The sequence below is a fragment of the Dipodomys spectabilis genome, unplaced genomic scaffold (assembly GCF_019054845.1).
Source record: "Dipodomys spectabilis isolate Male_0828 unplaced genomic scaffold, ASM1905484v1 ptg000096l, whole genome shotgun sequence".
Lineage (NCBI taxonomy): Eukaryota > Metazoa > Chordata > Mammalia > Rodentia > Heteromyidae > Dipodomys > Dipodomys spectabilis.
Window position 1 is genome coordinate 26,105,205 of NW_024870773.1, and position 12,024 is coordinate 26,117,228.

The 12,024-nt window shown below is 43.3% G+C and overlaps 1 protein-coding gene across 2 annotated transcripts in view; it reads left to right on the plus strand.

The window, feature by feature from the left end:
- The window catches only part of Dip2c (disco interacting protein 2 homolog C), a 312,795-nt gene that overhangs the window by 200,510 nt on the left and 100,261 nt on the right, over positions 1-12,024 (plus strand). For both annotated transcript variants that reach the window (XM_042686100.1, XM_042686101.1), the window contains one exon: positions 2,892-3,002. In XM_042686100.1, the coding sequence (XP_042542034.1) occupies positions 2,892-3,002 (111 nt within the window). The remainder of the gene's footprint in view (positions 1-2,891; positions 3,003-12,024) is intronic.

Genomic DNA, 12,024 nt, shown 5'->3' on the forward strand with positions numbered 1-12,024 from the left:
CAGATAGAAATGAGAACAGCAGAGGGGCAGGGCTGAAGCTTGGGACTGGACACTGTGTTGGTTGGTCTCAGAAGACACAGCTGGAAAGGAGGGTGGCTGAGGCTGGAGGTGGCATCTGCTCAGAGGGGCTGGCAGCTGTCTTCTGTCATCAGCACGGTAAAGAGAAGTGAAATTGCGGAGTCCTGCCTGGCTTGGGTGGGGAAGGTCTCTGTGGGCGGGGAGAGGAGCTCGGGTCTGTGGGCAGGAGCCCAGGTGGGACCAGGCCTGGCTTCACTACCCTTGGGAGGACACCTGGAGTAGAGGGGGAGGCACAGGCGATCTGAGGCTTCAGAGCGTAATGCGTTTGTTTGTTGGCCATGTGCAGGAACCTGGAAGAGTCAGGTGTGTGGGCACTCGGGGAGGGGCTAAGCTCTCTTGGCTCATCTCTTTGGGTGTCCATTCCCAGTTGAGGGGCAAAATAATCTTACTGACTGACATCGTTGTTATTTAAATTGAGGTGGCCCAGCCCCTATAGGATCCTTAGGAAAATTACTCATTAATTCCAGAGTATTTCCAGAGTCCATTTGTGGGCCAGGGGGCTGTACTGGCCCTGTGGAGAGCAAGACAGACATCAACTCTTATTGGATCTTACGTGATCTGTCTCTCTAGTAAGGATCTGATTGAATCTACCTCTGTGTTAGATGGGACCCCAGCAGCTTGAGAGGCTCCACGTTTCATTCCTGAGCAGCAACCTCAAATTGTAGTGGTTTCAACCTTGTTTATAAAATATATAAAAACGATGTTGAATAAACATATGGTTTCCATGTTGTTTATAAAAAATGCTGTCCAATAAGCAAAAACATTTATAAAAGGGATCCCCAAGATACCACCCTATTTGTTCATTGCAAGCACTATTATTGGGCTTTTGAAGGCTCCTGGAATACAGTCCTGAGTGAGGCTCAGCTATGGGGCTTTCCCTCTGGAGATCAAGGGCTGGGCTCATCCAGAGCACATCGAGTTCTGGACAGGTGTGTAGAAATTTCTGGAAGTGGCCTCTGTCCCAAGTAAAAAGGCAGTTTGAGTAAGAAGAATGTTTAAATGCAACTGAAGAATAGCACAGACTACCTGAATTCAAATCCTGCCCTGCCTTCACTCCCTCATCAAATGGCAGCCACAACAGCCCCTTGCCCATAGTTGTTATGTTAGAAAATTGAATGTTATGATAATGAAGTACTTACACCAGTACTACAGGCAGTTGCCATTCCTGTCTAGAGATGGGCAGGGGAGTGCTGGAAAGTTAGGGAATATTCCCAGGCAGCAGGATTGGATCCCGAGGCTGCAACTCCAGGGTAGGACCTCTCCCTTGTGCTGTGTGCTCTCTGTTTTTTAGAACACAGACCATGTGGCTAATGGCCTATAAAATATCTGAGAGAGGGTGTCTGGTTTTTGGCCTTGTTGTATTTTTGCCTGAGTGGCAGTAACTGTTAGGGGGACAGTCACCCTGTTTTCCTTGGAACACTTTCCTTCTCTGTAACTACTTTGACCACAGTTTCTATATGAGGCTCTTGGTCTGACTTTAGATCTCCCAAGAGCAGAAACTGGACTAAAACATAACCACCTTCTTTGACAAGAGGAGCAAAACGTGAGAAAGAAAGGCTGGTTTCAGTTGTGTTGGGGTACTTTGAAAGGACTAGCAGTAGGTACGCCAACTGCCATGATAATGAAAAGGAAGAGAAGTGTTAATTTCTGAATTATGAAAGGGTACAAGATGGAAAGGTGCCTATCACCTGCTTCCCCCTCCCCTGCCCCCTGTGGACTTCTCCATCTGCCCAGAATCCCGGCCCTGGTGATAGTGGAGCCCCTGTGGTGCGAAGGGGAAGTGCTTGTGTTGTCTGAACGTGGTCCTCTGGCATGGGCCTGGCCATCCACATCCGTGAGTGTGAGAGTGATCACGGTATCTACTGCTTTACACTCCAGATCCTTTGATTTCGTAAATGGGGGATCTAGTATGGATAAAGTATATTCTTGAAAAATGGTTGATAGGGAATAACTGGAAGAGATCTAGTTTTAAATGAGAAGCACAGCTGGTCTGCCTTAGGTAACCTAATGTGGGACTGCAGTCATGCTGTCAGAGCTGTACAGAAGTCACCGGGAAAGAGGAATAAATCAATTCAGAGGAGTATTCAGTACTGAAAACCAGGGATTCACATTTCTATTGTTAATTTTTAAATGTCTGGTTTCTTTTCAGTGACTACTGGTTCTTTTCTGAAGAAGCAGCAGTTGATTGCTAATACTTAGTAGAAGTAATTTCTTTTATTTCTGAACCACAGTGATTAGATCCTTCCTGTAGCACTTGATTTGTATCTAGACTGTTCTTTGCCCCACTTCATTGTCTCAGTGAAATAGATGCTGTGATTTTCTTGGCAAATCTAGGTAATCTGTTTGACCAGTATTGCTGAATAATTTTTATTTGGCTAAGATAATACTTTTAGTAATTCATAAAACTGTACCTGACTATATACTTGGTTAAACTATTTTGCATGGAGGGGAGTGATTTCCAGGGAGAGAGTGATTTGGATTGAATAAACCAGAAGGGTTAGTTGCATACAGGTGACTTCCTAGTTACCTGAATTAGGTTGCCAAAATAGCCTAAAAGATTTATATTAAATATGACGTTAAATACTAAATTTCTCAGGAGTGTATCACCTCTCCGTTCACCTTGACTCTACATCTTGGGCTCTGTCGTTCATCCCGTGATGTCGTTGATGTTGTGATAGGAGGGAGCACGTGCCGGTGTTTCTGGAAGCCTCCACCACTGGTGGGAGGGGCCTTCCACACCCCAGCCGAGGCGCTTCTAGTGCTTTACCCACTCAGCCACATCTCCAACCTCCTGTGTTTTCTTTTAAATCCAGGGGTGGACCAAGCCTTGCCTCAGGAACGCCGGGCACCTGCCACCCCTTCCTCCGCCTCTCGCTACCACCGCCGGCGGTCCTCAGGGTCTCGCGATGAGCGCTACCGGTCAGGTAAGCAAAATGTGGGCTCCCTTCCCTTCCTCTCCCCATTCTTCCCCTCCTCCCTCCCCTCTTCTTGACATAGGTAAGGACTTTTTTTTTTATTATTGGAACTCAAACTTTAGTGTATATATAGATAGACTACTTGTGATACTAGCCTCAATTAAGACATGTACCTATGCTTTATATTTTTCAAAGTGCTTCTCACAGGCAGGATTATGATAAGCAGGTTGAAATAGGTACATGCAGTAGAAGAGAACAGTGAGGCAAAGAAAGATATACTCACCCAGCCTGTACCAGAGGTTAGCCATAGGCCCATTGTCTTATGAATAGTGTTCAATTTAGGCTCATGTGCCAAGCCACCCACTCTGTACTCTGTGATTGCTCTATCTGGCTTCCTGGCCCTTCTAGAAGGTCAGGGAGAAGAACAGCTCTGGGGCATCAAGGATCGTGGATGGGCTCTGAAGGAGAAGCCTATCCCTGCCTTACAAGTGATCTTCCACCTCTCAGGGAGCCTTCAGTGCCCAGGAAAGTGGGTGAGAAGGAAAGGAAGGAAGGAAGCGTTTGGTCCCCCACTTGCCCCTGTGGTTTCCATAGCTATATTAATGCCCAGCGCATATGGAGAGCCCAGCTGACCCGTGCAGGTGTCAGAGGCCCCATTCAAATAAATAGGAGAGTGAGGCAATGTATGGGTTTTAAATGCTTCCAGTGCCGTGCTCCTATTCTATCTGTGTATGTGCACAGACATGTCTAGAAAGTAGCCAAGTGTTTTTTCCTTTGTGTTTAGAGGGGAAGAAATGAAGTTGAGGGAGGTTATGTGATTTCTAACAGAGATAATATAAGGCTCATAAAAGTTAGGGGCCAATGATTTGCTCATTCATGTATGTCCAACACCTCAAAGGCCGGGCTTCTATTTTGTGAAAGAAGAAAACAAACATAACTCATTTGTGGAAGGGCAAGAAATGAGGCAAGACAGTCTAGATGATAAGGTGTCGGGTGTACCAGGCTTGGGGGTGTAGATACAGGCCTGGAGATCACAGGTGTCCTGTGAGCAAGTGGAGGATGGAGGCTTGCTTCAGTACCATGGAGAGCACAGACCAGATGCAGAGGAAGCTGACAGACTCCAAGTGCCTCGGACTGATAAATATTTAGGAAGTGGGCGTCATTACTAGTGAGACTGAAATGTTTAGAAGATGAGAACTGATGCAAAGTCAGAAGTGTTCTGAGACCCAAAACATCCTGAGTGCCAGCGTGACACCACCATTGGAAAATTCCACACCTGACCTTGTGTGATGGGCCCAGCAAAGCACAGGTGCACTCAGAATACTGCATACAGCTCCTTTCAGGTTATGTTTATGAAGTGGATCTGAAACATAAATGAATTTCTTATTTAGACTTGAGTTACATTCCCAAGATATCTCATTGTATAACTATTCTGAATTCTGATGAATTGAGAATGTGAAACTTGACCTCTAGTCCCATGCATTGTACGTAAGGGATACCCAACTTGTAATAGCAATTGGACCTGAAGACTGAGTTCAAGTGTGTAAGAAAGGGAATCAAGAGTAACATCATGAGACTAGGTGTGGTGGCTTATGCCTATAATCCCAGCTACTCTGGAGGCAGAGATCTGCAGGATCCCAGGTTGGAGGCCAGCCTGAAAAAAGTTAGTATGACATCCATCTTCACAAATAAGCCAGGTGATGTGGAATGTAAACCTGCTTCCTCAGGAAGTGTAGTCAGGCATATTGTGGTTCAAGAATGGCCTGGGAAAAGTGGGAAGCCCTCTGAAAAATGACTAAAAAAGCACAAATGTCTGAGTGCGTGGCTCAAGTAGCAAGTCGTTTGACTAGCAAGTACAAGAGCCTGAGTTTAAACCCTAGTAACTGCTCTATAACAGGGGTGGGCATGAAGATAATCTAAGTGCTGCACATCTCGTTGCCACTATTTCTACACCAGATTGAATGCTTTTAGAGAATCAAGGTTCTGGTAGGAAGGTCGAAGATGTCATTTGCCTCAGATCTTCACTTGCTGTATGTGAAAACTTACATAGGCGTTCCTCACAGTCCCACGTCAGGTAGAGTGAGGACGCAGTTATTCCAGGCATACTATTTTAGTTTTGAAACCTTTCTATGACCAACACCAAGCCTATGAAGAAAGCCAAGGTGGCGTGGTGATTATCTGGGAGGAGAGTCCTTTGGTTGATGTTATGCCATTTTTCTACTCTTCCAAGTTAAAAGAGTCCAGTTATAAGTTGACTTAGTTTACTTATAAATGTATATTGCCAGCTCCAGGACAACCACTCAAAACAGATTTTTTAAATGAAGTGTAATTGATAGGCTAAGTTCTTGTAAAATGATCATATAAGATTGAGATCATTTAAAATGCTCAATTACAGCTAGGTAAGAACTGGCTGCTGGTGCCTTATGCCTGTCATCCTAGGCTGAGACGGGGAGACTGAGGTTAGAGGCCAGCCTGGACACACATGCACTGCCCCTTCTCCATTGACACATGGCTGCTGCGTGCACCGAAAGTACAAAGCCATGAAAGTGAAAACTGGTCAACTGAACTTCATTAAGCAGAAAGCAGTGCTCTGAGAAAGACAGCAAATGAGAACAGAAGACAAACACTAGGTCGGATTGCAGACCTTTGTAAAACGTGGCTCTGACAGCACACTGATATCCCAAATAGAAAAAGATCTCTTAAGAATTCCAGGTAAGGGCTGGGGCTTGACTCAAGCAGTAAAGAGCTTAGTCCATGCAAGATCTGGGCTCAAGCCCTCGTACTGCAAAGCAACAAAACAAAACAGTCCTCCTCTAAGAAAATGGCTAAGTTATAAAAAAAAATAGACAAAAGTTCTGAACAGATACCCCTCCTTAGAAGATAAAGAAATGGCAAATAAGTACAGGAAAAGATGCTTGGCATCATCGATCATCAGGAAGATGTGAGTTAATATGACAAGATACTCTTAGAAGGATTAACATCCAAAACAGTGACAAGACAGAATGCTAGGAAGGATATGGAACATCAGGGACTCTTCCTCAGTGGGGTGAGAATGCAGAGTTCTCTAGTGCTCAAAAGACACATTGGCAGCTTCTTATAAAGCTAAACAAGCACTTACCTCATGAACTATTAGTCCTGCTCTGAGGTTCTACCCAGAGGAGAAAACCCATAGGTGTTCCAAGCAGCCTGCTTAATTGCTAAAATTGGAAGCAACCAAGATGTCCTTTAATGGGTGAATGAGTAAATTGTCCCACATCCAGACAGTGGAATAATGATGGTAAGAAGAAATGAGCCATCAAGCCGTGAAAAGATAGGGAGGAAACTTTAAATGCATACTAAGTGAAAGAAGCGAATGTGAAAAGTCTGCATATAGTATGACCCACCTCTGTGACATTCTAGAAAAAGCAAAACTGTGTAGACCTTGAGATCAGTATTTGGTGCATTTGGGGACAAAGCCAGGAAGTATTATGAGAGACCATGGAAGATTTGAGGGACAGTGAAATTATTCTTTTTGGTACTGCACTGGTGAGCACATGCCGTTATGTACTTATCCGAACTGCTGAAAGTGCCCTAACATCGAACCACAATGCATAGTATCAGCCTTATTTAATTCTGTATGAATGTGGCCTTATTAATTGTAATAAATGTGTCATGCTAATGAAAGAGGTAAATCATAGAGAAACGTAAGGTGAAGGGGTAGATGTCATCCTTTGAGGTCTAGCTTATGTTTATAATATGTATCATCCTATTAAGATCTAACAAGTCCAGTGTCTTTACATGACCACTCGCCAGGGTCTGCTCAGTGCCTGAATATATGAACTCAACTTCAGGACAGGTCTTCTCATTCTTAATTCACACCTAAGGATCCTGAGTCTCAATAGGCTAAGTAACTTGCCACACAGAAGAGGACCGGGATTTTGAGCCCCTGAGATCTGTCTCTAGAACTTCTGCTCTTCACCTCTCTAAAATGCTGTTTGGCCAATGCACTCTTTTCTTTGAGGTTGGGCACCTGTTCCCCTGCCCGTACATGTGTTAAGATCTGTGTCGTGTTACAAACTCTGAGGATAGCAGGAGCTGTCAGAAATGGACTGTGATTTCATACTTCAGAAGAGAGAAACAAAGGGAGAAACCATTCATTTTTTTTCTCACAATTTGAAACCATAGGTATATGCAGTAGTCTAAAATACTAACAATAGCTACCTCCTCAAATGTAGAGGGGGGTTTTATATTATGCCCCTCCTTAAGAGGCCATAGATGTTCAAATTTTTTTATAACTTCATCCTCCAAAACATCTCATTGCTCATGATATTTCAAAATACTAGTTTCTTCCTGATTGAAGCAAGTTGTAGTCATTTTAAAATGCTAAAAGGAAAGCCAGGCATGGTGATGCATGCCTGTACCCCCATCACTTAGGAGGCTTGGGCAGACCAAGCTGGGTTATATACCAAGGCCTGGTCTCAAAATGAACAAAAAAAAGTCCACAAGGAAAATGACTTTTCTATTTAGTACTCTAAGACCTAATTGAGGCTTTTGACATGGGTGGGCCAAATTTGGGAGTCTTGGGAGAAAGAATCTCAACTTAGTGATTGGTTAGGGGTGGGAGACTGACCTCTGAGAAAGGGCCAAGGCTGTAGGTGACTGGGATGGTTTTGTTCAGACGCACACTTCCCAGTATTCATGCATACCACTGTCCTTGAGTGACCAATGTACAATGGACAGGTAGTGACTGGTGTGTGCATTGTGTCTCATGCAGTTCTTCCATCTACTCTGGTTGCGATCCCATTTTCTGGACGATTAACAGGAAGCCTAGTGGCTTAAAGTTTTTACACTGTGTTAACATAGCTAAGATTCTGACATCAAAACCATTAATCCACTAAGTATCACTGCCCACAAACACCAAGAGGTGTCCAATGATGTTTCGGCCTCTGAAGTAGCTGAGATGGGACTTGACAAGTTCATGTGAACAAAAATGATTTGTCTGGGACATCGAGTGATATTATTAATATATTCTCAAAGCAAAACTAGAATAGAGCAAAACATGTGTGACCTAGAAGTGTTGAAATTAGAAAGGAAGAGGGCAATTAGATAGTTATTCAGCTGTCAGAGGGTAAACTTGTGAGAAGGCACAAATCCCAGGCTTATCCAACCTTGGGTGGTGATGTTCTGTGGAGAACATGCTGCCCTCTAGGGGCAGGGATGTCTCACCCCAGGTGCCCCCACGGAACCCAGAGGTGGGGGAGGGGGTTGTGGGGAGTTGTAAATGTAGACTGCCCCGTGGGGCTATAGGTAGAGAAGCCTAGGATTGTCCTGGGGACCACAGGAGTGAGAGGTAGAGCCGCTGCTGGTGAAAGGCCTCTGCTGTCCTCCACAAACAGCTGAACAAACTGACGGCTCACATCCAACTGCTGCCAGAGAACCTAACAGAGGGTGAATTTGAGATGAAGAGGCACTAAACAGATAGTAGCCATCTGGTGACACACAACCCATCCTTCTTGTCTGTCTTCTCGTCTGCTGCTGCAGCTTCTGGTTTATCCACTTTGGACCTTACTAATAGCCCAAGAGCATTCATCTGTGGAGAAAGGACTTAAGATCAACTTCATACAGCACTGAATAAGTACATCAGTATTGGTAATGAACACTCTTGAGAACATCTTATATTTATAGCATTATACAAGTTGTGTGAAGAGACATTTATTTCTTGGGGAGAATCTCAACCAGTACTGAAAATGAGAGTAAGTTACTTAGCATGTCATACAGCACTGGAGAGAAAGGATCTATTGTCTCTCTTGGCAAGAGTTTATTAGAAGCTTAATACTATGGCACAAGCATTTTAGGTAGCCATTCCTCGTTTGTCTTCATGCTCTGCAGAATCTTCTTGAAGTAATCACTGTGGGGGCTGGTTTGTAAATCCACTCACTCTCCACCCTGGCTGATACATGGACTTTTGGTGCTGTGACTTCCCACAGCTCCACCTAGAGCATCCTCAAGGAAGAAATGTGTGAAGTTTTTCTTTTCATCTTCATTTCCTAAAGTCTGAGAGTCTTTATTACTTTTCTACCCAAGCGTCTAAAGCCTGAAATCTGTACCTTTTTACCACACCCTTGCTGAGCCTGCTGGAGTCCCCTCTTCTTTTCTAATTCAACACTTCTCAGTCAGATCTTCACTGCTTTGAGATCTTGAACAAATTGTTTTTGTTTACATGAAGTTGTAAACTCACGTCTCTAGGTATTTCCTAGGCTGAAGCATCACTGTACACGTTTTGCCCAGATTGTTTCTTCTCGTTATGCGTTTTACCTTTTTAGCCATTACTGTTGGATGTACTATGATTCTTGATGTGGCCCATGTGTCTCATTTGATCGCCAGAGTCCTGTTACTGTCCTGTGGACATCATGGTCTCTCATTAAAAAGAGATGGTAGGGAACTAAAGAGGGACTTCTCAAATGAAGAAATAAAAATGGCAAAGAAACACATGAGGAAATGTTCATCATCCCTGGTGGTGAAGGAAATGCAAATAAAGACAACCCTGAGATACCACCTTACCCCAGTCAGAATGTCCCACATCCACAAATCAGCCAACGACAAATGCTGGAGGGGATGTGGAGAAAGAGGAACCCTATTACACTGCTGGTGGGAATGTACACTTATACAACCACTTTGGAAAGCAGTCTGGAGGGTCCTTAGAAAGCTAAAGATTGACCTCCCTTACGACCCAGTCATACCACTTCTAGGCATCTACCCTGAACAACAGGAACCAATATACAAGGACACGTGCACCTCCATGTTTATTGCAGCACTGTTCGCAATAGCTAGGATATGGAAACAACCTAGGTGCCCCACCACAGATGAATGGATCCAAAAATTGTGGTATCTATACACAATGGAATATTATGCAGCCATTAGAAATGACAAAATAATGGCATTTGCAGGGAAATGGATGGAGCTAGAAGGAATCATGTTGAGCGAGGTAAGCCAAGAACGAAGAGACAAACGGTACATGGTCTCCCTCATAAGTGGATGCTAAATCCAAAAGGTTAGTGATACGACAAAACTAACAGGACTTAAGAAACAAAGAACTCCCGCTCATCTGGTTGAACCACTACTAAATATCCTCATGCTGCTGATCACAAATATGGTATATAACATGTGAACACTGTTATATATTACAGACTGTGGTAGACAATTTGCTCCAGGGAAGTTAGAATGAACTTGTGACTTTGAAATTATGTAATCATTTAATCACAATCAAAAAAAAAAAAAAAAAAAAAAAGAACCTCGGGGAAGGGAGGGAGGGAGGGGATGGTAGGGGGAAAACAATGGAGGGGGTAACAATGTTCAAGAGGAAGTGTACTCATAACCTCACTCATGTAACTGTGACCCTCTGTATAGTAGCTTTACAATAAAAAAATAAAATAAAAAAAAAAAAAAAAAAAAGAGATGGTGACATTTGCATGTGTGTCAGTGCCCCCCCCCCCATTATACTGCTCAGTACCTCCATACAAACTGGAGGTTTCTATTTCTCATTATCTCCCTGTCAGAGCCTCTCCTCTAGCTCCCAATTCATGGGGGTAGATAAAAACTGTATCGAGAATATTTGTAATTAAGATTTTGTAGGACACTTAATCAAGTGCGTTAATGGGTTTCTGATGCATCACAGCTGCTCAGTTTCACAGACTCTTTTATGGAAATAAAGGGAAGATTTTTTTGCAGCAACCTCTTTACCATGTACCGTATTTTCTTTAAAGTTTTAATCTCATGAGCTCTTATGGGATTGATCAGAGTTTTGAGCTAAACATTGTTTCTTTATATTTTTGGCTACCTTTCCTTTTCCTGGCCTTCCATGTTTATCCGTTAGTGCCTCTCTGTGCCTCTCTGCACTTAGACTGGCCAGGAGCTTCTCTTAGCTAGAGACCTTCTGGTGTTGGTACTTACAAGAAGTAGACATTGCCTTGTTCCCCTCTGTCCTGTGGTCAGATCTGATCCTTCTCCTCCCCACCCCATACAATATTTACTTTCTTCTTGTCATAGGACTTGCTACCTTCTGAGCTCATTGTCTCAAATACTTGATCAGCAGTGGTGTTGTTGTTTCCTTCCTACTTGGAAGTTAGATGCACATCTAACTTAGCTGAGGAGAACGGAAGAGAGGAAAAGGTGGAGGAGATGGGAGAGCCACTCTGTGACATGGGATGGCTCTCTACTCCCTTGCTGATTGTTGTATTCCAAACCATCTTTACCCAGAGACTGGTCATCTCATATAACCACTATTTGAAGATATGGAAGTCCTAACATTCCTGTTTGGCTTGAGTATTTAAGGTTAGACTGGGATTACTTAACACTGCCTCAGCTTCACCTAAGGAGGTATAAATACTGACTCTGGCATTCTTACTCATCATTTCTAGGTCTAGAGAAGTTAATCTTTGCCTTTTGTTGTTGTTGTTTTTAGTTGAACTAGTGTACTGTCTTAAGGATCAGAACCTAGAGAAGAATTGAGAGATGGGGTATTCTGTTGTTATTTTCAAGTCTGATTCTGATATAGACTCTTCAGGGGGCTATTTGTACCTATTTCCAAACATTGATTTGCCATTGTTTTATGTTTATATTGCTTTAAAGTCATTTAAGTTGAGTTACTTCATTAGCTAATGTCTTACATAATCTCGCTATGCGGTCAGTGATCTGACATCATCATAACGACCGCAGTCATCTTTGATTCTCGTGATTCTCCTGTTTCCCGTCCCGGGTCCCACAGGGCAGGCTCGCTGCGTTTCTTTTCATTCTGACGGGCAGCCCCTAGCACCTCCCTTGTCTCTTCATGGCTTCAAATAGTCATTGACTGTTTCCTCTCAGTTTCAGAATAGTAGACAGACATGTAGCTAACAATTTTTAAAATACCTTTTACTTTTATGTGAAAATACACAGTGGTTTAAATGGCTTTCTTTGTATTGAAATGATGAATTTTTGTGGAAAAACTAGGATTTTTATCTGACTGAAGACTGGACCAGAAGTTAGATGTACTCTAAATACAATGTGGAGGATT